At 48.5% G+C, this 27978-nt stretch overlaps 1 protein-coding gene across 3 annotated transcripts; it reads right to left on the reverse strand.

Annotated features, from left to right (window-relative positions):
• Nucleotides 1–2749: 2749 nt before the first annotated feature.
• LOC118090764 (tubulin alpha chain) lies at nt 2750–27071 on the reverse strand. 3 transcript variants are annotated; one of them, XM_088652936.1, is made up of 4 exons: nt 26494–27071; nt 5352–5574; nt 4419–4567; nt 2750–3787 (listed from the first exon to the last, which is right to left on the reverse strand). In XM_088652936.1, the coding sequence occupies exons 2-4, from the start codon at nt 5530–5532 to the stop codon at nt 2816–2818; spliced, it is 1302 nt and encodes a 433-aa protein (XP_088509062.1). In that variant the 5' UTR covers nt 5533–5574; nt 26494–27071; the 3' UTR covers nt 2750–2815. The 3 variants fall into 3 exon arrangements, with proteins under 3 accessions (XP_088509062.1, XP_034982800.1, XP_088509054.1); XM_035126909.2 differs by lacking the exon at nt 26494–27071 and adding an exon at nt 11183–11243; XM_088652928.1 differs by lacking the exon at nt 26494–27071 and adding an exon at nt 7446–7867.
• Nucleotides 27072–27978: the final 907 nt, after the last annotated feature.

Below are 27978 nucleotides of genomic sequence, written 5' to 3' on the forward strand. Positions count from 1 at the left end.
CATATTTAGTATGTGATTTGCAAATATATAAACTTGGGGGGGGGCAAAGAAGGAGGTGGAGCGACCATGTAGTTCTCTTACTCCTTATACTTTTGGCTACTTCTTGTACTCCTCATAGCTTTACCATCTTTTCTGCCTAAAAAAACTGCATTGTGTAAACATTTGTGTGTTTTATATACTTTATGGTACAGCTGCTAATTATTCAGAGCCAAAAAGATCTGTGTAAGGTAGGAAATCATGTATACCTTGAGCAAGGTGTAAGTCAATTTTCAGAGCCAGAATTGTGTTAATTTTTTTGGAGCAAACTTAAACACCTTATCTTAGAACACCTTGAAAGCTCATGTTTATTACTGCATCAGCCTTCATGGAGGCAGGCAGGGGGATACACCCACACATCCACACCCAAGTCTAGAAACGTTTCTCATTGATGAAAGTCAAATACAGTATGATGTATTTGGTCTCAGTATAGGGGTACCTCGGGTTACAGACGCTTCAGGTTACAAACTCCACTAACCCAGAAATAGTACCTTGGGTTAAGAACTTTGCTTCAGGATGAGAACAGAAATTGCATGGCGGCGGCGCGGTGGCAGCAGGAGGCCCCATTAGCTAAAGTGGTACCTCAGGTTAAGAAGAGTTTCAGGTTAAGAACAGACTTCCAGAATGAATTAAGTTCTTAACCCGAGGTAAAGGCAAAGGAACCCCTGACCATTAGGTCCAGTCGTTACCGACTCTGGGGTTGCGGCGCTCATCTCGCGTTATTGGCTGAGGGGGCCGACGTACAGCTTCCAGGTTATGTGGCCAGCATGACAAAGCCACTTCTGGCGAACCAGAGCCGCACATGGAAACGCCATTTACCTTCCCGCTGTAGCGGTACCCATTTATCTACTTGCACTGCTAAGTTGGCAGGAGCTGGGACCGAACAACGGGAGTTCACCCTGCCGCAGGGATTCAAACCGCCAACCTTCTGATCGGCAAGCCCTAGGCTCTGTGGTTTAACCCACAGTGCCACCTGCATCCCTTAACCTGAGGTACCACTGTACTAAACTTCTGTGTATGTGAAACAGAACACACATCAGGCACTTTAGCAGTGTGTTAAACAGCAAGGATGGCAACTGCTCTTAGTGCAGTGAAGGCATTCAGACTGAAGACAGTGTCAGCAATGTGAGATTCTTTGGCAATGTGAGATTCTTAAAGTAGGGGTTGTACAGAAAGGGGTTCACCCATCCTCCACCACCCATTGGAAGAGTAGGTAAAGAGGGGAGCTGATAATTTGAGATTCCTATGCTATATAGCCCATGTATAGTCAAAGCAGCCACAGGGGCAGGCAAGGAGAGAGAGGACTGGCTGTCTGCCTGGTATGGAGGGCAAAGCAGTTTACAGAGGCCTTGCCAAACCTGACTTGCAGCCAGCACATTTTCAGGTTGGGTGTAACCACTCCTCTTCCACTCAATGCCCCCCTCCTGCTCCTAGGAAAATGAATAAGTGCTTTGTCCAGAGAAGCAGCAGCCAATAGAGGAAAAGCAAACATTTTTCATCTGGAGTACATAAATCCTACCCCTAATTTCACAGTTAAGGTGAGGCCCACTCCCATCTGTCTCGCTGATCTCACAGGTCTTTATCGTTAAAACTTTGTATGACTCCTTGTCTAGGAACTGGAGCCTAAAGTGTTCTAGGCAAGGCATGCCTACAAGCAGCTTAACATTTGAAAGTGGGGCTAGGAGAGGGTACAAGAGCAACATCTTCAGCAGAACATGCACCAGTCTTTGATTTTATGGTTGAGAAGCCTAGAAAAGCACAATTCAGCATTTCTCCAAACTCTTCAGGGAATGTGTCTACGCAGTGTAGTATGCAGAGGGGTCAGTGGTGGCAGACTGGAACACAGGGAAGAATATATCCCCGTTCAAGGCAGAGGCAACTTTAATGAGATCTCAGCCTGGATAGGAGATTGCAGGGGATCTTCCTGCAGTGGACATCCAAAGGAAGTATTGTGATAAGAAATGCGAAATTAAATCCCTACCTGTGCATAAAGTTTTACCCTTGTTTGGGGCAAAGTCACATCCAATCCACTTTGCAAGGTCGTTGTGCAATTAAAACGTTTTAGGGAAAGGGTGGGAGAGAGATGTTTTGTAATAGCTTGATATCCTACATCTGTAATCTTCAGGACTTTTATTTTTTCCATTGGGGAAAAAGCTAGTTATTGTCAGAATATATGAAGCAAAACCATCTCCAGTGCCAAGAAAGGAGGTGCATAGAGCTGCCTACAGTCAGTGAGATTCCTCACTTTTATTTGTCCCGTTCTTGTTTGTTAATCTCATTTCACTTTCCTAATTCTGGTTTAAAGTTTCGTACCAAATCAGGGTTTGGTGGTGGTGGTGCTTGGAGAAAAGAATATGCTAGTATGCATGATTTGACTACATCACTTTTATTGGGCACATAATTTGTTTTAACTTGATGGTGAATAGGTATAAGACCGTCTAAAGATTATAGGGAAGGGGCAAGATATAAATTTAATAAAAAATAAATCAAGGCTCATGCCCCCTTTGCCCATGTAGTCTCCATGGTGCAATGTTGTGCCACCAATTTGCTCAGCTTTAGTTGCTATGGCATGCACCTTCTCTACATCCTTCAAGGTTCAGGGGTTGTGGAAGGAAATGGCTATTACGGTATGTGGCAATGAACAGCACTTGAAGCTGTTCCACCAGCAAGGTGAAGTTGCAACCCTACTCAAGAAAGAGGCATACCACAGAAATTCAGATAAAACCAAACATACTTTATTGAAAATGAAGGTCCATCAGACAATGTGCAGCATCTAGAGCTACTCTTCTCCCTCCTCTTCATCCTCATATGAATCAATGCCCACTTCTTCATAATCCTTCTCCAGGGCGGCCATGTCTTCTCGTGCCTCGGAGAACTCCCCTTCTTCCATGCCTTCCCCTACGTACCAGTGGACAAAAGCCCTCTTGGCATACATCAGGTCAAACTTGTGGTCCAGGCGGGCCCAGGCCTCAGCAATGGCGGTGGTGTTGCTCAGCATGCACACTGCCCGCTGCACCTTGGCTAGGTCTCCGCCTGGGACTGCAGTGGGAGGCTGGTAGTTGATGCCCACCTTGAAGCCTGTGGGGCACCAGTCCACAAACTGGATGCTGCGCTTGGTCTTTATGGCGGCAATAGCAGCGTTGACATCCTTGGGCACCACATCACCTCGATACAACAGGCAGCAGGCCATGTATTTGCCATGGCGGGGATCACATTTCACCATCTGGTTAGCTGGCTCAAAGCAAGAATTGGTGATCTCTGAAACAGAGAGCTGCTCATGATAGGCCTTCTCTGCAGAGATGACCGGGGCGTAAGTGGCCAGAGGGAAGTGGATGCGAGGGTAGGGCACCAGGTTGGTCTGGAACTCCGTCAGGTCCACATTGAGCGCCCCATCAAAGCGAAGCGAGGCTGTGATGGAGGACACAATCTGGCTGATAAGGCGGTTGAGGTTTGTGTAAGTTGGGCGCTCGATGTCCAGGTTCCTGCGGCAGATATCATAGATGGCTTCATTGTCCACCATGAAGGCACAGTCTGAGTGCTCAAGGGTGGTGTGTGTGGTGAGGATGGAGTTGTAGGGCTCAACCACAGCTGTTGATATCTGAGGAGCTGGGTAAATAGCAAATTCTAGCTTGGACTTCTTGCCGTAGTCAACCGAGAGCCGTTCCATCAGCAGGGAGGTGAATCCTGAGCCAGTGCCTCCCCCAAAGCTGTGGAAGACTAGGAATCCCTGGAGTCCTGTGCATTGGTCAGCCTGTTGGGAGAACGCAAAAGAAATTGTTGCTAAGTATTAGCTTCTCTCAGACTACAGTGCACTGTACTATTATGACCTGAGATACAGCAGAGATATCTATTCCTAGATCCATAAAGTTCAGACTCCATTAACCTGAAGCTTGCAATTAACCACTTAATTGCCTAATGATAGTATTTCCTTGCCTCTGGAAACTCACAACTCTGTGTGGAGCAACCCATGCCCGGTAACCTCCCTCTCTCTCACATGCACAATCTAGAAGAGCAGGTAGGTCTTAAATATTAGGAGGTGCTGTTATTACACTTGTAGCAATGAGCAGTGTACTCACTGCCTCTTTTGGTTGGGGAAGGGATGGAAGTATCATCCTAGCAGCACAAATGTGATCCTTTCAGTTCATGCAAAGTGCCCAAGAAGTGGAAAAACTCCCCTGTATGAGTGAAAGGCAGTGAGCAGCGGAGGCAAAGAGAAAGTAGAACACAGATAGTGTCCAAAGCAGGGTGAGGAAAATTTCCAGCTCAAGGGTGTCATTCCCTCAGAGGGAATCTTCCTTGGGCCACATGCTAGTGGTGCATTGAACCAAGAGACAAAAGTGAGTGGACCTGATTTCTATTCCCATCCCAAACCATGACTATACCAGTTTCCGGATCCTGTCCAACACCAAGTCAATAATCTCTTTGCCAATGGTGTAGTGCCCACGGGCATAGTTGTTGGCGGCATCTTCCTTGCCAGTGATCATCTGCTCTGGGTGGAAGAGCTGACGGTAAGTGCCAGTACGAATTTCATCTGCATTTAAAAAAAGGTTGGAATGCAAGAGAATATCAGTATGGCGGATATTTCAGACTCTTAAATTGGGCAAGCAAATTGAGGAACCGTGACACACCTACCAAAATGGAAAGAGTGATCACCTGCAGCCCAAATTCCTCAAAAACTTACAGGACCCAGAATAATCCTTGCCCAAATCACTTTACTAGCAGGTTAAGTTAATACAGTCGGCCTCTTATTAGTTTTGATGGAATCCCATTATGAGAATTGAGTGGGAGTTGGGAAGCTGAACTCCTTCTCCATTGCATGCTGCCAGATCCCATTGTCACAGTTGCCATCCACCCAGAGTCCTATAGATGGGGAACTGCAGACCTACGGTAGTTTACACCTCTCAGACTCAAATTTGGCCTAAAGGCTGCCAGCTACTGACCTAGTGCCAGAATCAACTTACAAGTTGTGCAAGCAGCAGCCACAGCAATTAGTCTCACTGCTGCAACTGGGGCTTGTACCCCCCCCCAAATGACTTGGGGACTCAGGTAGACCCCCAGAATAGTGTTTGGAGCATGATCTTCCATCTGACAAACAGAAAGGCTTGCACTGTCAGGATGGCTGTAATAGTGTGGCATGGAATTCCACCCTCACTGTTCAAAAATTCCTTAGCCGCTAAATGGATCAAATATTTGCCCTGACCTTCCAGAAGTGGGCGCAGATCCCTGCCCAAGCCAGACCCAGGGCCAATGAGAGGATTAACCGCTGGTGCCCACCAGAGAGCTTTTGAGGCTCAGATTCCTGCACATGCACTCACCAATCACGGTGGGTTCCAAGTCCACAAAGATAGCCCGCGGCACATGCTTCCCAGCTCCAGTTTCACAGAAGAAGGTAGTGAAGGAGTCATCTCCACCGCCAATGGTCTTCTCACTTGGCATCTGTCCATCTGGCTGAATCCCATGTTCCAAGCAATACAGCTCCCAGCAGGTGTTGCCCATCTGCACGCCAGCCTGGCCAACATGGACTGAGATACACTCACGCTGTGGAGAGAGAAAGAGTGGTGAGCTTATGGCAGAAAGAAGGAAGGGGGTAGAACCACCAAGACGACTCCTTGCCAGAAGCCCCAGTGGCAGCTTGTGCACACTTGTTGGAAAACGCTGCTGTTTTAGCTGAATGCCCTTGCTCAAGCCAACATTTTTGGTCCACTAGGCACATTCTGAATTCTGAGCCAGTGCTGTGTGAGCATGGGATAACAAAAAATTAGAAGTGTTATTTTTGCTGCCCTCCAGTCAACCACATGGTTGACATGGGAAGTAGTCTATGTCCTGCTGGTCCTGATTGGGGAGATCTCACAATATTTATTCCACACACATACACTGACACTGTTGCTGGCTAACCACAGGGAACATTCTCCAATACAGGCGTACCTTGGAAGTCGAACAGAATCCGTTCCGGAAGTCCATTCGACTTCCAAAACGTTTGAAAATCAAATTGTGGCTCCTGCAGCCAATCAGAAGCCACGGAAGTCCCGTTGGATATTCGGGTTCCAAAAGAACGTTCGCAAACTGGAACAATCACTTCTGGGTCTGTGGCATTTGGGAGCCAAAATGTCTGAGTTCCAGGACATTCAACAACCAAGGTACAACTGTACCAGTAAAAATATAAAAGGGGGCCCCATCATCTCTCTCTTTCTCACTGCCCAAGTACATTTCTCTCAACCACACATATACAAAGCAAAATACTTGAGTGTGTGTGTGCGTGAAGGAACTGCTTGCCATTAAAATAATAATCCATAAATACATGGTGGCCTATGAGTGCCCATGGGCACCACAGCATTTGCAGACCCCAGGTTGGCAATTTCTGCCCCTGCAATTCACCTGTTAGGAGTAGCCACCCCTTGGAGCGAGTGATCTAGAGAATTTCAGAGTGGCAGTTTAAATGAACGCTAGATGCAAAATAACTCCATGTCTTGGTGTGGTTTTGTCTCTAGTCAACCAAACCAGGCAGCAGCAACGTTGCAGCACAAGTCAGGCATGCAGCTATCCAGAGGCCGCCAGAGGATTAAAACTCCCATTAACCCGGACCACTAGTCATGCTGGTTCGGTCCAAATCTCTAGCATCCAAACTGCTAGAGGCTCCCCACCCCTGAGTTACAGGACATGGGGCAGAACCACAATCCACTTCCAAAAATGTAGTGCCAATCTATCCCTAATTTAGTCACATTGTGGTGCTTTTAAAATTCAGTGCAGCAGTGACTGGAGTGAACAAAACATTTAACAGCTTTGCTAAGCTGTCTATTGCACACAGAAGCCACAGAGGAATGAGTAGAAGCAGTCACTCGGTGCACTTCCAGCCTCTTACGCCCACACTCCAGAGTTTATTAAAAATGCATAGCGGTTTCTTCAGCACTCTCCTCTCTCCTGCTTCACACGGCACACATATTTATTCTATGCATTTCATAAACCGCATTCTAGCACCACCCAACCTAGGGAACCACACCAGGGCAAAACATGAACATTCATTCTCATCCCCTCTCCCTGTCCCCAGGGCAAAGACGCCTAGATCCCCACACAGGTGACATCTAGTCACCTCCCACCTGGCAGCCAAGACAGTGAGGATGGGACTGCGTAGGGCTCACTTATTCAAAATTAGATCTGAATGCTCAGAATGACTTTTCTGTCAGGCTTTCCCAGAGGGATGAATAGGCCATTTGTATCTGTTTTGTATCATTTGTAAAGCTCCTCTGTTATTTTTGTAACTAGCTTTTAGTTATATTTTGTACATCATCTTGGGATGCATGTGGAAGGCAATTCATAATGATTGCTGACTCAAGGCAGCCCTGACCCTAACTGCAAGTCACCATCATGTCATATTGCAGTGTCCAAGCAGGCAACAACCCAGGGAAAAATACCTGAGGAACTCCTGTTGCTGGTGCAGTGTGGGTCATGGCATCATAATTTAGGTCAGGGTCAGCGAGGGTAGCTGTTTATCGAGCCACCCAGCCTGTTGGGCAACCCAGCCCATGGAGTTAGCAATCTTATTGCTGTAACAGTTTTGGACCATTGCCAGCACTCTGCTTTCAGTCACCTCCCACTTCCGCCATTGAGAGACAGTCCATATGCATTCGAGGGAGGAAGAACCCGTTGGCCGCTCAGAGCAAATAATATTGGTAGAGCTAGAGGAGCCAGATAGACAGGAATTGAAATGGGAAAGCTACATACCAGGAATGGTGGGGGGAGGAAAATCCACACTTGGGAGTGGGGTTCCCTGCCTACAATAACCAGCTACAGTTGTAACTTTGCTGCCATGGTAAACCCGTTTTCAGATTGCATTACGTTAGACCAGGCATCCCCAAACTCGGCCCTCCAGCTGTTTTGGGACTACAATTGCCATCATCCCTGACCACTGGTCCTGTTAACTAGGGATGATGGGAGTTGTAGTCCAAAAAAGCTGGAGGTCCGAGTTTGGGGGTGCCTGCTTTAGACTATGGATGGGGGAATCATAAGGTCAAATGCTACTCCACAAGCATGCTCTCCACCTATAAAACTAGATAATGGGGAGAAAGGATAGTGGGCTAGTTCCAAGCGAGTTTTAGGCTCTCTTTAAGACCATTAAGATCTATTAAGTTATACCAAAACATAAGAATTTAGCACAGATTCCCTTTTGTCAGGTCTTCACCAGTTTATGGTGGGAAGAGTCTGGCTTCACTTGCTGTGGGGGTTGCTACCAGGGTGAATAAAGAAAAGGGGCACATTTCCCCTCAAAGAGCATAGGTATGTAGCCCATGGCTTCATTTCAGAAGGGGCACAAGTGGAATCAGATCAGCACACACATTAGAAGGACAAACCATCCAACCACTGCCAAAGCGGAACATCCAGCTGGGACAAAAATAACCTGCCACCATACCACAGAGGTGGCATTCCATCCTATAAAATCATGCCTGTTTTGCTGCTCCTTTTACATGCCTTTTCCCCACATGTCTCACCAGTGAACCAACTCATTCAAGGTACGCTTGAACTCCCAAGAGTGTGTTTTTGTCAGACATCTGCACTGTATTTACACACGTTTAGGGAAAGTGGTGCATTGCAGGGAGTATCATCACCAGAGGCAATGCCATTCGCACTGCACACAGCTAAGGTCTGACCACATTCCCAATTATGCTCCACAATGGAAAAGATTCCAGGCACAAAGTTTTGAATTCCATAGAGATTCCCTTTTGAGCAGATATGAACAAGATGAAGCTGAACATCTTAAGTATCTCTCCCCCCCTAAGAGTAACAGCAGTTGACTACCCTGTTTCTCATATTTTAAGACATACCCATAAAATAAGCCATAGCATGATTTTTAAGCATTCAAGGAATATAAGCAATACCCCGAAAATAAGACATAGTGATAGGCGCAGCAGCAATGCCGGCCGCGGCAGCAGGAGGAAAAAAATAAATATAAGACGTGTCTTGTAATATGAGAAACACGGTAACACTTTGCTTGGGTTTCTTTTGAGGCTATTTTGCTTCAGGATATGTTTCTATAAGAAGAATGAAGGTGTAATTTGTGTACTTTTATGTGTAAAAAGTGTGCCTTTCTGTGCAAGTTCTTACACTTCAAGAATAGGCATCTATTGGAGTTCACCAGACACAACAGCTTTTAATTCCTTTTTTTAAAAAATAACCCCAACAGCATCCATAAGTGACAGCACTTAAAAAAGCAAAAACCTTAAATATCAATAACATTTTTTTTAAAAAAAAGATGCAACTCCAAATTTCCTCAGGCAAACTGAGAACAATGCAATAGCTATCTTTTGTAATGGCCAGAGGCTTGACAAAAACTGACTGAGCATAATGACTAAGACCAATCTGGGAGCCACTGAGCCCCAGGTTCAAGTTTTCCTATGCACTTAGTGGCCTTCAGCAAGCTTTTATCTCATCCTCAATTCCAGAAATAGGAATTCTGACCTTCCTTACAGGGTTGGTAAGAGGATTAAGGAGAAAGCTCTCTAACCATTTTCAAGTGCTAGGTTGACAAAAATAAAAATCGACTAGTGAACTAAGCCCCCCCCCTTTAAAGGGTTCCCTGGCTTTACAACAGACAGAGGTGAACCCCAGTCCCCTACTGCCGGGTCTCTTCGGCTACCATAGCTGCCAAGTTTTCCCTTTTCTCACGAGGAAGCCTATTCAGCATAAGGGAATTTCCCTTAAAAAAAGGGATAACTTGGCAGCTATGGCTACTGCTCTGCTATAGGCTTCCCAGTTAGTGGGGAGAGGAACTGTCTGGCTGAGAGAGCAGCGTTTTGTGGTCACAGAGGGCGAACAGTTTTCAGCCCCTCCCAAGGGAGGGGGATTCTCAGAACCCACACTTATACATCGGCTTCTTGCACTTCCCGTTTCGAAATTCGAATTGAACCCTCCGACTATTGGCTAACTAGAATTAACATCGGATTTTTAAAATGGCTCTCTTCCGCTTTCCGCTCAAACGCATTTTTAAAAAACGTACATTCAAAAGTGACGCAGTCCAAAGTCTTTTTTTTTTAAGACATTGCGTCACTTGTGAAAACGCCCCGACGGCCTCCAGGGAAGCGGCTCCCAGAGGTGGGAGAACGAGTCTAGCCGCTAGGAAGCGCCGGGGCCCCGCCAGGCAAAGCTCCTCGCCCGGGTGGGATCGGGGCTGGCGGCAGAAGGCGGCTTCCTTCCTCGCTCATTCGCGCGTCTAGCCCGGGACGGCTAAATATAGGAGCCTCTCCCGCAAAGTGCGATGATTCCCTCGAGATGAGACGGGAGATGCGATTACCTACTTTGGACGGGAGCCCAGCCGCCTGCCCAGCTATTTGCAGCCCTGGGATTTAGCTGGAAGCGGGGCGCCCTGGCCCAACTCTCCCTTCCTGCGCAACCTGCCTATTAATAACTTTCACAGCCCCCGCAGTCTGTGGGCGGCGATCGGTAACTGGGAGGGAGCGAGAGGCACGGGAACATTTGCCGCACGACTCTCCAGAGCGCGGCGCCCCGCGCCATCGGGGGCTGACCCCAACTTCCTTAGCCCTCTCCTCGACCTCCGCACGATTTAGCCGCCCATGCGCCTCCAAGACAGCTGTCCCTGCTCATTACACCAACGTGGCTGAAAGCGAGGCGCCCAGGCACCGAGCGCGCAAGGAAGTCTTTCCGGGCACGCGGCCAACTGCGATCAAGAAGCTAAGGCCGGGCCTGCCGGATCCTGTTCTGCGGCTGCTCCGCGCGCACCACCACCACCCCGCCGCCATTTGCACGTGCGTCGAGGGTAGCTTCCGCGCTTTGCAGTGCGCACTTCGAGGGCAGCCCCCAACTAGCTCCCCTGACTATTGCCCATGGGCCCGGAGACACCCTCGCCATCTTTGTGGGCGATGGGGCGCACCTAATTCCCGCCCTAAGATCAGGCGGCAACCTGGCACCATCCTTGCCCCGTAGGAAGGGGAAAGCGTTTCCCACCCGGCCCGACGGGCCCCTCCAGGCCTCTGCCGCGGAACGTGCCAAGAGCTTGCGCAGATGCGCAGCTTGGAGACCGCAAGCCGAGAGGTGGGCGCCGCGCTCCCATAACCAGGGGGAGACGCCAAGGCTCGCTAAGGAAGCACCCCCAAAAGCGCTCGGTGCGCTTCCCCCTCGCAGCCCCCTCCCCGCTCACCATGATGAGGAACGGCGGGGCTGAGAGCTCACGCTGAGTCGTTGCGACGAAGTCTCTGTGAGAAGCAGCTACGCCTGCTCTAGCCCGTCCTGCCGCAGTGGGTTTATAAAGGAGGGGGCGGGCCTAGAAGGTGGCCCCGCCCCAGCTCCTCGTTGGTGTTTACCGGGAGGCAAGACGTCTAGAGAGGAGAATTAATCATTTCCAAGGTGGCTGCTTTGTCTCCAACTGGCAAGTCACCGTGCTAACTCTTTCATCACCAGACGCAGCAGGAGTAAGCGAAGAGAAACGGCTAAATGGGGTGGGACTCCTTTCGTAGAGGCAGAAGAGGGTGTAGAAGAGGGGATTTAAGAGAAATGCAGCTTTAGAGAAAAGCTGCTGCAAAAATATATTCAAAAAGGATGGGGCCTGCTGCACCCAGGGGGTTGCCCCTCCTCCTTTGCACGTTGGTCACCTTAGTAGTAGGAGACACGGAAGTCTAATGTTTTAGCAGCTGCTTCACAGGCAGAAATTAAAAACTGGATTTATTTATTTTTAAACTGTGGCATCCCCGTGTTTGCAAAACCTTCCTATACCACATAGTTGTAAAAGGTGCAATACCAATGCTGATTTCAAACTGGTGTGGGAAAATGTTGCTGAACTACACCTCCCAGCAGCCCCAGCAAGCATAGCCGGTGGCCATGTTCAGCAACATCTGGCAGGCCATAGATTCCCTGCAGATAGCAATCCAAGGTGTGGCCTCACCAATTTCTTAGTGTATTCTAATAGGTCTGGCCCTGTCTTCCGTATCTGTCTGGAAAATTAACAAGGCAGCCACGGAAACACACACACCCCATGGGAAACTGTTGCACCATGTAGCCATTTTTCATAAGAGAGCCGTATGCACCACATGATTACAGTATTTCTCTAAGGGTTAGAAATGTCATTGTTAAACTATGCTAAACCCCCGGTTTCTTTGGGAGGGTTTGTCAATGGTCCACAGTATTGATTTACGGCAGGAATATCCAATGTGATGCTCTCCAGGTGGTTTGGACTGTAATCCACATCAACTCCAGCCAGCATGGCTAATGGTCAGGAATGATGGGAGTTGTAGTCCACAACATCTTGCGGGCACCTGTTGGCTGCACTGGGTTGGGAAATGTGTCATGTGGCTGCCCCCACATTGATGGGAAGACAGGCAGGTGCAAATTCACATTTAGATCCAGTGTGGAGAAGCCTAGTGGGACTCGCTTCTGAATAAGCTACTTGTTTGCTTATTTAAAACATCCATGCCCTTTCCTCAACAAGCCCAAGTTGGCTCACAATATATGGAAGGTGACTCCAGCAGGTGTAGCTTGTCATGCAGGCTATACCTGCTGAAATTCCATCTTCTGCAAAACTGTCAAAAGATGAAGAAGCCCTGCCCTCTTTTTTAGCAGGTCACCCTAAGTTGAAACAATAACTACCGGTATGGCTGCTGTAATCACATACCCATTTAGCTGAGAGTGGACCCCACTGGAATCATTGGGGCATACTTCTGAATAGACACAGATAGGAGAATGCTGTTAACCATTTTGGCATTAACAATATATAAAAGGTAAAGGTAAAGGGGCCCCTGACCATCAGGTCCAGTCGTGTCCGACTCTGGGGTTGCGGCGCTCATCTCGCTCTATAGGCCGAGGGAGCCGGCGTTTGTCCGCAGACAGCTTCCAGGTCATGTGGCCAACATGACAAAGCTGCTTCTGGCGAACCAGAGCAGCGCACGGAAACGCCGTTTACCTTCCCGCCGGAGCGGTCCCTATTTATCTACTTGCACTTTGATGTGCTTTTGAACTGCTAGGTGGGCAGGAGCTGGGACCAAGCAACGGGAGCTCACCCCGTTGCAGGGATTCGAACCGCCGACCTTCTGATCAGCAAGCCCTAGACTCTGTGATTTAACCCACAGAGCCACCTGGGTCCCCTAACAATATATAAAGTGATCATAAAAAACTAAAACAGTAACAACAGTGAGAAAGGATTTAAAATATCAGTAAACAACCAAAAACAATTTAACCACAGCAATCTGATCCATCTCAAAAAAAAGGGAGTAACCATTTTACGGCCCAAAAGCCTTCCTTAAAAAAGGAAGGCTTTGATCTTTCTAGAGGATGCCATTAGAGAGGGGCCAAGGTGAGATTTGGGGTGGCTGGAAAGTTCCAGAGCCTGGGTGCAGCTACTGAAAGACTGCCTGCCTGCTTTCAACTAAGCATATTTCTGGGACAAACAAGGGCTGCTGATAGTGATCTCACTAGTTTCATGTCGGAGACAGGGCAGTCTTGAGCAGGTCGCGCGCCCTGGCGCTGAGGGGCGGAGATCGCTCCGGCGCCCCCACCCTCACAGGGCGCAGCATGGCTTCCGCGCGGCTTTGCCGCGCAGTGCCCTGCCTACCAACCCGGCGCCCTGGCACCCCGCGCCACCGGGACTCTACCTACAGCTGGCCCAGGTCGGAGAAGGCAGAAGTCTTTCAGATATCCAAGTCCCAAACCTATAGGATTTTGAAGGTCACCACCACCAGTATTTGAATATGGGCTCAGAAATAAGTGAAGCCAGTGACAGTGGTTTCAGTAAGGGAGTTGTGCACTCCTTACACGCAGCCACTGTTAACAGACTGGTTGCGGTATTCTGGGCCCAATATTGCTGAGCACCCTTCAAAGGCAGCCCTATGCAGAGTGCATTGCAGCGATCAAGCTGTGAAGTAAGTATATGCTACCTGGGCCAAGTCAGCAGTTTCTCCAGAAGCAGACGCAGTTGTACGACAGCCCAAGTTGCAAACCTTTTAGGAGTTTCCTTACAATCAAGCGCTACATCCATTTTGTTAAATAAACAAAACAAAACAAAAGCTGGGCATAGGCACTCCTGGCCACATCCAAGGTCCTCAGCTGCTAAGGACTGGGCTGCTTAAACTGGGTTATGCCTAGAGTCGTGTTTGTCAATTGTGCCCAGAAGGCAGCCAATCCCCTGAGGTGGGATCAGGATGTAGGAAGTCCTGGCTCAGTGCCAGCAACACGACACTAGCTGGAAGCAGCAGCGGAGCATATTCCCGCGCTGCCCAGGGTGGGCGCGCTCCCGAGGGCCACGGGGCGCGGAGGGTGCCCTCCCAGGTGCGGGATAGCCGCTCGGGTGCATGGAGCGGAGTGCACACCCTGCCACTGGGGGCGGAGCAAGCTGCCCACGGGGGCGGAGTGAGCCGCCAATGGCAGACATTCGGTGCACCGCCTGCCCACGACTCCCAAGCCTCCCCCGAGCATTCAAAACAAAGGGGGAAGGGGGGGAATGCCGCCGGCAAAGCAGCACAGCTCCCCCCCTTCCCCTTATGGCTCAGGGTAGGCTTGGGAGTCGCGGGTGGGCAGCGCACCAAATGTCATCCCCCTCAGCGAAGACACCCAGGGCGTTCTGCCCCTGGCTGGAAGGTCAGGAAAGATGCAAATAAATGAGAACTGCACAAGGTGCAGATTCCCGTCGCTCCCCCCCCCACCAAGACAGAGCTGCAATAATGGTAAAAGCCACATCTGGGATACTGTATTATCATCATTATTATGGTTATTATTCTCCTCCTCTGCACAAAATGCAAGAGCTGTCCAAAATACAGGAGATGCTATCATCATCACCACTCCCCTGTACTGCCTCTGTACAAAATATAGGAGATGACCTGAAAACCCTAAAAGCCAGGATGGGGGCAGGTGTCTTCTGCCCATGATGCCTTGTTCCCTGAGGTTAGCCCTTGCCCCCAGGGCTGTAGAGGCCTCTCCCTTCCCTCTGCTCAGGAACGCTGCCTGTAGAGATGACAGGCCTAGGCACGTAAGGCACCTCTCTTGTGCATTTCCAGCTGTGCCTGCCTGGACAGGCAACCCTTCTTCAGGGCTCTGTCTCTGCGGGAAATACTCCCTGCCAAAAGCAGGAAGACTCTGACTTGGGAACTGATTTCACTTCTCACAAGAAAGTCAGGTTGGTGGTAGTTGTCAGAAATTCTACTCTGTCATTTATTTATTGAAGAACTCATCGCACTGGCATTGGGAGCCTGCTTTTCACAGACTCTGAAATCATTGCTTGGGGGCAGTATATGGATTTTGATGGCAGGTAAAAGGAACATGATTTGGGGGGTGGTCTGTAGGAACCTGGGAAAATTTTTTTTGTCCCTGGCCTCAGGAAACTGTTAATCCACACATCCCCTATCATACATGCTAAGAGGGGTAGTCTTACTCAGAGTAGACCCATTTAAATTAATGGTGCTAATCTGGTCATGTTTATTCTCAGTAAAACCTAGTTGCATAATACCACCCTCACGCAGTTCTACAACTATCATGCCACTTCCACTTTCTGTTGGCATTGCACCATGTAGGCTCAGGAACTTGCCCTGTCGCCACTCTTTCTGAAATATTTCACTTTAACGAATTGCAAACAGATCATGGAGAGAAGAAGGAACAAGTTTATTTAATGGGTTGGTTTCCCCTTTTCTCCAGCAGGTCAGTCCTTATGGCAGGAGTTGCCAACACAGTGCCCTCCAGGTGTTGTGAACTGCAACTCCAGTTAGCCCCAGCCAGAGTAGACAACAGCCAGGGATGCTGGGAGTTGTAGTCCAAGACATTTGGAGGGAACCATGTAGCTATTCTTGCTTTATGAGGTTCTGTGGGACTTCGTTACACCCAGGTAACCATGCACATGATTGCATGCAGCCCCCTAAACAGTTGCCCTTAAGGCAACAAAAGAGAACAGGCTCCCTTCCTCTGCTCCATGTGAACATTTATTAGGAATTATATGTGTGCGGCCCGCATAACCCTAAGTCTAAAATCCCCCTCTTGGAAGGATGCAGTTTATGTCCCAATGCCACGTACTTCATTACTCAGAAGAGAGTCCCACAGAGTACAAGCATGCACATTTAAACCACAGGGTCCCTGCTGTACAACTGAAGCGCAAGAATGTTCTGTAAGTCCTTTAAATAAACAAACAAACTGATGAAAACCAGCAGGGCTGCCTCCTCCCTCTTGCAACAATGACACACCATTTTGTGTGCCCTCCCTCTTGCAACAATGACACACCATTTTGTGTGCCCTTCCTCTGGTTCCCCCCCCCCCCCTTTTAAAAGGTTGTCTACATCCAACTCTGCAGTGCAGCAGTGCACATTTCTTCTATGGCTGCAATTCTATGCACATTTTCCTGGGAGAAAGTCCCATTGAACACTTAAGAGTAGATAGCCATTAGGATTGGGCTAGAATTTATTTCTTTTTTTAAAGGCAAGGAGCACAAGTACATATAGCTATTCTACTGAAGCCAGAGGGTAGCTGGCACCCCCAATATATCTGGGAACCCCCCCCAACACACACACTGCTGCAGTTTAGTTACAACACATTTTAAAACACATCATGAAAGCAAAATAACAGCTGCAGTAGAATTAATAATTGTGTTAGAAACCATTAAAAGTGATGAAAGACATTAAACACAAGGGGAAAGAAAACTGCTTCCATCTGGCACCCCAAATCCCACAAAGTCAGCACCAGCCAAACAGGTTGGGGGGGAGGGAGTTCTACAAATGAGGCACCACCAGAGATGAGGCTCTATCTGTGCTAGACACCCACCGCATTTCTGAAGGTTGGGCTCTGATGCGGATGTCAACAGGCAGGCAAGTTCTATGGATGCTATTGATACAGTAGGACCAATGAGGAAGGGCAAGTTTAAAATGCTATGAAATATCCCCCTAATGTTACTTGTAACCAAGGCTGCAATTTTATGCAGTCGGGTGTGCCTAAATCTCTTGGCCCTGCTATGAAGTGGAGCAATGAAGAAAGAGGAGGGGAGGCTGATGAAGGAAGGCAGGACCAGGTGTCATGGAGGGAGGAGGAGCAATTTTTGCTTTACTTCAGGCAGTGCAGCCTAACTCTAAGGTGCAGGTGTGGGGAATCTGTGGCCCCCTGTTGAACCCCTTCTTCCCTGACCATTGGCCATGCTGGCTGGAGCCGATGGGAGCTGGAGTCCATGTATATTGGAGGGCACCGAGTTCCCCAGCCCTGCTGCAAAGGGTCAGCTTGCACATCCCATCAACACCAAAGTTAGCTGTGACTCACTGCCATTGGTTTCAGCAGAACATGTTGCTTACTATGCATCCTATGCATGCTTACTCAGAAGCCAGTACCACTGACTTTCATAGGGACTAGTCCCAGGTAAGCATCTGTAGTGTTGCAGCCATGGAGGTTGATCTTATCCTAGTTAGGTCTGCGTAGGAATGGATGGCTAGCAATGGTGGCTGGTGCCCATTGGAACTGGTGGGACAGACCAGTGGTAGGGGGAGTCAGAGGCAATGACAGGGGGAGCAAACACATCTGAGTTTTGTCATCACCACCCTCCCTGCTGAAATCTACAAGGGGCAACACTGAAGCTATGGAGGAGGAAGATGACAGGCAGGCAGTGTTGTCTCCTGGACTGGTTGCAAGTAAGATGAGGAACAGTTGGTGGTTGTGGTTTAAGGCACTGGTCTTCAAGGTGGGTTGCAACAGGAGCACTCCCATCATGCAAAGGTCCCCTAATGCATGTTTGGGTTAAAAGTGAGGTTGAAGATGTCTGGTTTAAGGCAGACTGAGGTTGGTGAGGCAGTGCCCCATTTGACCCAATAGACCAGCCTCCACTGATAGCTACTCACCCTTAACTGTAGCTGGGTTGTGGCCAAGGTGTGAATTTTTTTGTTTGGGAAGGACCTCTGACTGCTGTTAGCAATTTACTGAGTCGCAATTCAAGGACAATGTCAGCCTGCAGTGATGGAAAGCATGGGGGGGCAGTTATGTGCCACATTGCCTAACAGTGGAATCCAAACCATACCTTCTCAGAAGTAAGTTCAGCCTAAATTCCCATATTGTGATGCAGCCAAACAGGTCACTTTTCCCAAGAGCAGCATGTTTTTATAGGGCAGACATAGGAAGGGAAAATATTCCCAAGAGTTGCCAATTTCATGCTTCTGGAATCACAGTGGCACTGAACCAAATTTTACTCAGAGTAGACCCAATGAAATTAATGGACCTGACTTAGTTGTCTTCATTAATTTCAGTGAGTCTACTCAGAGTAAGATTAGCTGAATGCCACCCGCTGAATTTTAATGGCTAATTTACTGCAGTACTAGGCTGTGGGCACTCAGACTGTCTGTGTGATTCTGTTCTTATTACTGATATTTCCAGAAAAGAAGAACAGCTCATCTGCTTGAGCTTTTTAAAAAAATGCCCAGATCTGATCCTTAAGATGTGCAGCTGTGCTACAGGGAAGGTGAATCTAGGTTATATAATGTGTACAGTATTAACAAAAAAATCCAGTGAATAAATAAATAGCAGTTTATTTCATAATCTCTCCCCTTCTGTTTCCACATTATAAATAACGGTCTTGGCTCAGCTCAAGCACTGCTTTTGGCTAGACACTGTCATTTCTTCCCTGACTTTCCTGCTACCCTGATATGTACCAGAACTGACAGCTTATGCAACTTGTGATTACCAGTACAGTACGTACTTTGCATCCAAACTACAACTCCCAGCATGCCCTCTTAAAAGCTGTCAGTTTTCTGCCACTACTATTTAAAGGGAAAGCATGATGCTTGCAGGATACTCTGGTGCTACAATTGAAAGAGGAGGCCATAATTGGCTGAGAAGAAGAAACAGTGGCGGAGGAAGCTGCTTTGTCACCCGGGGCGGCAAATTGCCGTGCCCGGGGGATCGGGTCAGGTCAGGGCTACGTAATGATGCATGCGTCGCTACATAATGAAGCTGAGCATGCGTACAACGTAGAGGGGGATTGCAACCCCCCCACGACTTCAAAATGGAGCCTAAACGTAGCGTCCAGGCTCCAGGTAGATAGCCTGCTGGCACCGCGGTCTATCTACCTGGAGCCTGGACGCTACGTTTAGGCTCCATTTTGAAGTCGCAGGGGGGTGCGATCCCCTCTATGTTGTACGCATGCGCAGCATCCTGCTGCACGTGTGCTACGTAGAGGGGGATCGCGCCCCCCGTGACTTCAAAATGGAGCCTAAACGGAGCCTCCAGTCTAGAAAGCCTCACTTGGCGCAGCGGTCGGGTGTCACCCTGGAGCTGGATGGGGGTGGCAGTCGGCGCCCCCGACTCCCGAGCCTCCAGCCTCCCGGTAAAAAGCTCACTCGGCGCAGCGCGCAGTGCCATGCCGAGCAGGCTTTTTACCGGGAGGCTGGAGGGGCTCGTCCTGGGAGTCGCTGGGTGGGGCGCCGACTGTCACCCCCCCCAGAGTGGAACCTGGGGCGGACCGCCCCTATTGCCCCTCCTTGCTACGCCACTGAGAAGAAAGCATAAACTACTACACTTTCTTTATCAAAGAAGTCAACTAAAATTTACCAAAGATCTATAAAATTATACATGGCTTGAAGAATAGCACAAAGTAGGGTACAAATATTTTACCTTTTCACAAAGTAGCACAATGAACCAAACAAATTAGACACAGCAAGCAAGGAAACAAGCAAGAGAAATGCTCCCCTAACAATTAATACTATTGCTCTGTGGAACTCTCTGACACAGTACATGACTAACTATACTGTATTATTTTTAAAATTATTATTATTTTTAACAAACAAAATAAACCAAAGATAAAGAGCATAAAGAAACACAGATACAGTTTGAAAGCAGCAAACATTGGACATTATAACTGAACTTGTTGTTCCAAAACATTACAAAAAATACCACTTTTTCCATAAACCTGTTAGGCTGGTTGATATGTATTCTTTTTTTTAATAAGTTAGCTTAATCATAGTTACTATGGATGAAACTTTCTCAGTCCATTCAGATATAGTAGGAGATACGTGTTCTCTCAATTTTTTTAGCTATAAGGTTGAACACTATTTCGTAGAATCGTAGGAAGGGAGAACCACGGTGCTAAACCTGTTAATTGCCATTAACTAGGATAGCCAAGGTACTCACCACCAATGCCCAGAGACTGCTAGAAGCTGCTAATGGGGAAGGAAATATGCTATGCATCTGTTCTACATGATGCTTGAAGTCTCAAGAAAGGATTCCTTGGTCGTCACAACCAATCTTTTCCTGCAATGCTCTGGCTGTGTTCTGGGGTGTATCTTCAGAGAAGTGGGGGGACCCAACACCACCTGACCAAAACTTTCATGAATTTAGCGTGTGCTCTGGTACGCTCCTCTGCAAAATGCAAGAGCTCCTTGATACCATTAATACAGAAAAGGCCTCCCTAGAAGAAGGCCCAGATGTGAGCAGGTCTTTCTCCTCTTGAGACAAGCCGCACATGGAACTAGCTAGGTATCTGCTGGTGAGGAAATGTGCTGGGTTTGCTATCTCCTTAATGCTCCTGTGTGGGTGACTAAGGGGCATATCTGAAAGACAACCAGGGACCACCCGGGGACTGGTGTGGGGACCCCCCAGTCCTGCAGCAGGGATGCCCAGATCCAGTTGGAAAGTCTTGCTCCTCTTGCTCAGCTTTGCGGACTGGGGAGGGCTGAACATGACAGAGAGGTCTAAACCTTTGGCCCTGCGCCACAGCCCCGATCCAAAGCTTTCCGCGCCCAGGTGGGGAGAGGAAAACCTACAGGCGCAAAAATCGTTAAGTGGACGCCCTCTTGTAAGCAGCAGCAGCGCTCCCTGGCAAGTGGCCAAGAGAAGTTGTCAGGCAAGGCAATTAGCTGAGAGTTTAGGGCTGCAAAGCGTGGATTGTTGCCCTTTGATCACTGGTTTTGAGCACCGAGCACCTCGCCCAGACAGCAGGCGAGCGGGACTACACAGCGCATAACTGCCCCTCCCTAAGGCAGCCGGTGAACTCCCGTAACTCGCAAAAGCTACTTTCCAGGTGACCACCCACTCAAAGCCTGCTTGGCAAAGCTTTTAGGCCCGCTTGATTTTTGCACAGAACCCGGGATCCGTTCTGTATTGCGGATTAGCAGATTAGGCGAAAAGAACCAGCAGGACGGGGCCTTCGCCCCGGCACCTCCTCCTTGATCTCTGATGATGGGTGCCTGTTTACGCGCAGTGCGCGCTTCAGCTGACAGATGGGCGAAACCCCCGTGTTGTGTAAGCAGCTCGTCAACAGCCCCCAGCAGAGCTGGAAAGGAAATGCTCCAGTTTAGCGACAGCCAGCCAACCACACGGGGGCCTGGCTGTGCCAGAAACCGTTGGGAGAACAGAGGCCTGGAGGCAGCCGAGCGCAAAAGGGGAGGGCTTGCGGGAGGAAATGATTGGTTCGCGAAAGAATTTTGTTGAGTTAACAAGCAAGCAGAAGCAGCCAGATCTTGTTGCCTGCGCCCATTAGATGCATGCTGTAATAATACAAACGGGCGGGGGGAGTGGGGGAATCTGTGGTTGAACAGCAGAGCAAGTAATCCGCCTAAATTGTGCAGGGAGAGGCTGGAAGAGAGATTAGCCCGCGCGCTCGGGGAGGGGCCTGTAACGTTTATTGATTCGCTCCACGTATAGCCAGAACCATAAGAGAGGAGAGTCCAAAGTCATAACCCGTTCCAGAGACGTCCATGCCAGGTTTTGCACTAGGCCAAGTGACAAATAGAGGGAAATAAATGGGAGTTAGCTGGGCTGTGTTATTCTGTAAACTGCGAGATTAACATTGCTCTGGTCTGTTTTGTCCTGTTAAGTCTTATCAGCAGCATCGTTCATTTCTAAGGTTGCCCAGGACAGTGGAATGTAAATAGAGCATTCCCAAGTAAGCAGGTCTCCCTGAAGTGTAAAATGGGCTGCGGAAGGATAAGATTAGGCCAACTGAAACTTTGCACAGGGGAAGTTTTAAGTCTCTGCACGCTTCTGCTGCCTGGGACTGGAATGGGGTGGCTTTGTTCTTTCACGTGGTTGCTGACAGGCATGGCCAGGGACAAGCTGTTCCCTCATTAACATGCGCATTCCAGGACCTCCGGGTTGCTTCTAGGCCTCTGTTAACGGGGAAAGATTGCTATGAAGAGGTCAAGGGCACAGTGCCTAATTTCTGGCTTGCTATACTTTGACACTGAGATCCACAGCAAGGGATCCATCGGATCCATGCAGAGGAGAGTGCATGAGGAACCCTGTAGGGGACTTGCATCCATTCTGGCAACAACACCCGTATTTCTGTGTGAGCTTTAGAGCAAATGCATGTGGGGCAGCAGAAGCTGGAGGTGGGGGCTTGCTCAAGCTGAAGAGGTGTGGTTATTATTGTTTTTGTTGGCATTCGCCTGACTCAAGAGACAACGGAATGTGCCTCCAGGGTGGTGAAGTCAAACTGATGCATTAGCAGCACCAAAGTGACCTCTCTGGGGTACAAACCTGGGCACTGTGCGTTTGTGTGTGTGTGTGGGGGGGGGGTCCTGAGCTGCCCAGATGATGATACCCCTCTCTCAGCCTCGCTGTTGTGGTCCAAGGGAAAGCAGAGCAATATATTTGGCACTAGCCTGGCTACAGGAGATACCCTACACTCCAGATCTGTGTAGGTTTTACTCCTTAGCCTTTTCTTCTTCTGAAGAAATCCTGCAAGGCATCGGAGGTTTCGGATCAGAATTATTCTTCTCCTACATGGACTGCCTTATTCTGAATATTTGAATCTGTTAAAAGATACATTGTGTGTGTGGGGGGGGGGTTAAGAAATGTAATAAACCAAAATGCTGATTCCTTCCTTCCCACTACTCCCCTTCCCCCATATTTTAAAATTTTGATTCCATTCTTCCTCCAAGGGTTATTGTTTGAGATAGTATACATGGGTTCAGGCCCAAAGAGAATAGAAAGGGACTGAGGACAATTTCCCACCAAACCCAGGAAATCCCAGCTCCCACTGCCTGGCAGTCAGACTTGGTTTTAGGGCCTTGTTGTTGTTTAGTCATTTAGTCGTGTCCGACTCTTCGTGACCCCATGGACCAGAGCACGCCAGGCATTCCTGTCTTCCACTGCCTACTGCAGTTTGGCCAGACTCATGTTCGTAGCTTTGAGAACACTGTCCAACCATCTCGTCCTCTGTTGTCCCCTTCTCCTAGTGCCCTCCATCTTTCCCGACATCAGGGTCTTTTCCAGGGAATCTTCTCTTCTCATGAGGTGGCCAAAGTATTGGAGCCTCAGCTTCACGATCTGTCCTTCCAGTGAGCCCTCAGGGCTGATTTACTTAAGAATGGATAGGTTTGATCTTCTTGCAGTCCATGGGACTCTCAAGAGTCTCCTCCAGCACCATAATTCAAAAGCATCAATTCTTTGGCGATCAGCCTTCTTTATGGTTCAGCTCTCACTTCCATACATCACTACTAGGGCCTTACCCATTATTTACCAGCACACGTTGCCTTCATGCTGCGGAATGAGCATGTCAGTTCCTAGCTAGCAAAGAGCCCCAGAATTGCAGGCTGTGTCTGCGGGTAGAAACCCAAAGCTTCTCATTTGTATGTACTTGTTGATGCATAAACATTTAACACAGCCCATTGTTTAACTTTGAATTAATGAAATGATGCATGTGTCAAGCATATTAGGCTTGCACCACAGAGCTGCATCCTCGATAGGGTGATGCTCTTATCTTTATCTACAGAGCAGAACAGCCAGCGGTGGCTGTCAATTTAGTATTGGAAGTTCAGGCTGGGGGTGTCATTCTGCTCCTTTTCTTAACTCTTTGGCTATGATCAGAGCAACCTCCTTGCTGAAGTCCTAACAGGTGCTCTCTATCCACCAGGTCACTCTCAGCAGTACAGGCTTGAAAAAGATGCAAGAGGCCAGGACACGAGTCTTAATGGGGATCAAACAGTCCCAGGTCATCTCTTACCATGCACATGGAAAATAAATGTGGACTGCAAGCTGCAAAACAGCAGATCTCTCCTGCTCCCAATATCTGACACAAATACATGCCATACTGCCTTCCTTGCAGATGCATGAGTGCACTGGTGGAAAAGAAAACACTATGTTCACTGAAAGTACTGGGGGTTCCACTTTCCCCCTGACAACAGTTCTTTCCTTTCACAACTATCTGTCACCTGCTCTGCTCGGCAAGAGATTCTGATAAGCCAGTGTCTTCTCTCTCCCACATAATCCTCACACTGTACATCAGTTTGAGACTACAATTCCCATCATCCCTGACCACTGGTCCTGTTAGCTAGGGATGATGGGAGTTGTAGTCGCAAAACATGCAACAAACATGTATTACTACTATTTGCCGCTAGAGGGTACTACCAACCCAACGTTCAGACTACTTTTGTCCTGGAGAAGTGGGGTTTGTCCACAACAACTCCTTATCGTGTGGAATCAAGAGACCTGCAAAAATGACAGACATACCGGTATCTCTTGCTTCCCCTTGCTACTGTTATAAGAAAAAACTGCTCCTTTCCCCTAATGGGGTATCCGAGAGTCCTTAAGTGGGTTCCCTATCGGTAGGAGAAAATAACAGAGGCCAACCAGAGAATATTGAGAAGCAAAGCAGCTAGTAAGCCTGATCTTTATTAAACTGTTGCAACAGGGGCCCCCACTCACCCCATTCAGGGAGGGAGAAGAGGAACCCAGAATAATGGTGTGCAAGCCCTTATATAGACTTTTGAAATTGCCCATCCTGTAGGTCAAGGACCCCCCCCCCCAAAAAAACCCCACCATCATACATACATCACAGAAGGAGGCGGTCTCCAACAGAAATACATCACAGGGGGCAGTCTACAACAGAAATCCTGTCTGTCAGGATACCTGACAATGGTCACTAATTGCTTTACCTGGGCAGCCTGGCCATTCTTTTGTGATGGTTAATAGTTTAGTTCCTGAATCCAGGTCACAGGCTCACCCTTCTCATACACAAATATGCCCTTAAGATAGGATTTGTAAGCAAAAAACAATGGGGAAGCTTTCCCCATTTCCTCCCTTACTGCAGAGGAATATTTGAGGTCACTGGGAGAGTCAAAATGGCTTCAGGATTGCTCTCCTGTACTATTTCGGACACATGGTTTATATGCACACATGGTTTATATGCACACAAAAGCTCATACCAACGACAAACTTAGTTGGTCTCTAAGGTGCTACCGGAAGGAATTTTTTTATTTTGTTTCGACTACGTCAGACCAACACGGCTACCTACCTGTAACTAGAACTATGGTTTATATAGTTATGTATGTGTTTGCCTTGTACATTTATGAACACTTATTTGAGACCTTAGAATTCTTATAACACTACCTTCTCCACTTTTTATTGTTTCCTTGGATATATTTATTTCAACAAAAAGTTCTCAAAGCATATGTAGAGAACTAGCATGCTTGGGTAGCTAGAAAGGATTGGGTAACTGCTGTTTGAAAACTTGATCTGTGTCGGCCTTGCTCCAAAATGCAGCTGTAAGAAGCCAGCAGCTTCTGGATGGGCTGACAGGCATGGACAGATTCTATCCACCTTCCAGCTGCATGTAGGTGGGTGGTTATTTGCAAAAGATCCACCAGCTTGGAACTAAGGGGAGGCATTAATCTGTCACTCCCCAAAGATGCTGCCAGAGATAGCATATTCTATCTAACCATATGAGCACAACTAAGACGATGTATGTGTAATAACGTACAGTAAAGAAACAATGACTATGTTCTACCTCTAGCAATGGAGACAGGATACTTCTGAATGCTCCTTGCTGGGAATGGGAGTGGGCAGGTCCTGCTTACAGGCTCCCCATAGGCATCTGGTGAGAACAGGATGCAGGAGTTAGAGGGACCATTCGTATAAAGATGCCCCTAAACCATGGATGGAGAACTCTGCACCTGGGGGCTGGATATGGCCTCTGGGACCTCCAGATCCAGGCTATGCCTCCCCTGTCCTCCTCATGCTCAGCAAATAGTTTTTTTTTTGGGGGGGGAGGAAATCTCCCCCATGGTCTCCAATTGCCATGCAGGGGGCATTGGGGGGGGTTGCAATTGATAAAGGAATGGTTCACCCCATGCCCTGCAACCCCCTTACTGAAAATCCATATGGACACAACAATTGGGCTTCAAAAAAGCACCCCCCCTTGGGTTAAACCCAGAATCTTTGAATTTGGCCTGCATGTGCTCCACAGTTGTAAATTAACATCCTATGCCCTTTTAATATGTGGTGTTTTTTGGGGGGTGTGTGTTATTGGGTTGTTGTTTTTATTTTGATTATATATTTTGTGGTTTTATATTTTGATTTTGTTCTGTGAACCGCCCTGAGACCTCCGGGTTTAGGGCGGTATATAAATTCAATGAATTAAATTAATTAACAGATGTTGAGTCAGACCCTGACTAGGATTTTTGGCTAATGCTTTTACTCTACCCCCCAATTGTACCACGAAGTTCCTTACCACCAAGGTCTCCAAGGAAGCCTTTTAACCCTTTCCTGAGCATGGCACAAGAGCAGAGCCCTTACCTGCTCCACTGGAGGGTCTCTTTATGGGGAAGCTTCACTGCCCGGCATGGCTTCTTGACTCTGGCACCCTGGAATGGAGATTGCAGCTTGGATCCCTTGATGATCGCAGCCCATGAACTCAAGATTTGCAAACTTCCACTAAGATCCATTGCTAAGTTCCTTTCCTAAGCGTGATGGCCCACTGCTTTACACTGCGGGTAGGAATTCTGATCCCCCAAAGGAAAACAAGACGGAGAAACCCAGGCTAAAAGGGAAGAGGAGCTTTTTCCTTCTAGGAAAGCATCTGTGAAACTCTGCCCTGCTCCCACCATTCCAGAAAGGCTGCCGCCAACAATGGGTCTCTGTTGTTCTTCCCTAACTCTGTTCGCTCTCTGTTGAGACTTGCCGGTTGCCTTGGCAATGCCATCAAAGCATGCTTAGTGGGCTATGCACCACAAGAGGGCAGCATTGTCCCTTGCTGGCTGCTAGGTTGTTGGGTAGTGGAAGGCTAAACTCTATCAAGTCTTAACAAGTCTTACCTATAAGTATGCACACCATGGAGTGGCTCCCCCACTCCATGGTGCGCTCTCTCTCTCTCTCTCTCTCTCTCTCTCTCTCTCTCTCTCTCTCTGTGTGTGTGTGTGTGTGTATTGTGGCTCAGCGCAGGGTTGACAGAAAAAAATGAAGGACAACCAACTTCTGCCTTGTCTCATCATTGTCCCCATGGTCACCGCTTGGCTGAACATGCCATTAGGCAAACAAGGAGGCAATTCAAAGGCAGGTGTGGCTCAGAGAGAGTGAGCACCTTGGCCATTTACATTAGGTAACAACATTAGTTGTTGGGAATGGCAAGCAAGGAAAGGGCTGTTAAGAATATAAAAAGAGCCTGCTGGATCAGGCCAATGGCCCATTGAGTCCAGCACTCTGTTCTCACAGTGGCCAACCAGATGCTTGTGGGAAGCCCATAAACAGGACTCAGTCACAAGAGAACTCTCCCTTCCTGTGGCTTTCAGCAACTAGTATCCAGAAGCGTTTCTACCTCCAACCATGGAGGCAAAGTGTAGCTATCATGGCTAGTTGTGCTTATGTTCTGTTTGAGGGCTTCCCATAGGCACCTGGTGGGCCACTGTGAGATAGGAATGGAGGGGAAATTTGATTGAGCTTTGCATTTATACTTCTTCAGGTTCAGGGAGACCAGAGGGGAGGGGAGCTGCCTGTTGCAGCCTGACCCATCACTGCTTCACGGCTCCTCTCCAGCCTCTGATTCTGCCTCTGATTCTGAACTGCGCTCTGCCACAGCCTCTTCCTGCTCACTAAACCCTGTTGCCTCTTCAGCTTCCGACACCTCTTCCTCCCAGTCTGCTCCCTCTGACCACTCATCACCGTTCTACCACCAATCTCCTGGCTCTGAGCCTTCTTCCCTGGGGGGCTCCCCAGCTGGTGCCTCCCACCATGGTTCTGCATCCAGCCAGTCCATGACAGGTCCTTGGGAGTCTCAGGCCAGCC

The sequence above is a fragment of the Zootoca vivipara genome, chromosome 1 (genome assembly GCF_965207765.1).
Source record: "Zootoca vivipara chromosome 1, rZooViv2.hap1.1, whole genome shotgun sequence".
NCBI classification, from domain to species: Eukaryota; Metazoa; Chordata; class Lepidosauria; order Squamata; family Lacertidae; genus Zootoca; species Zootoca vivipara.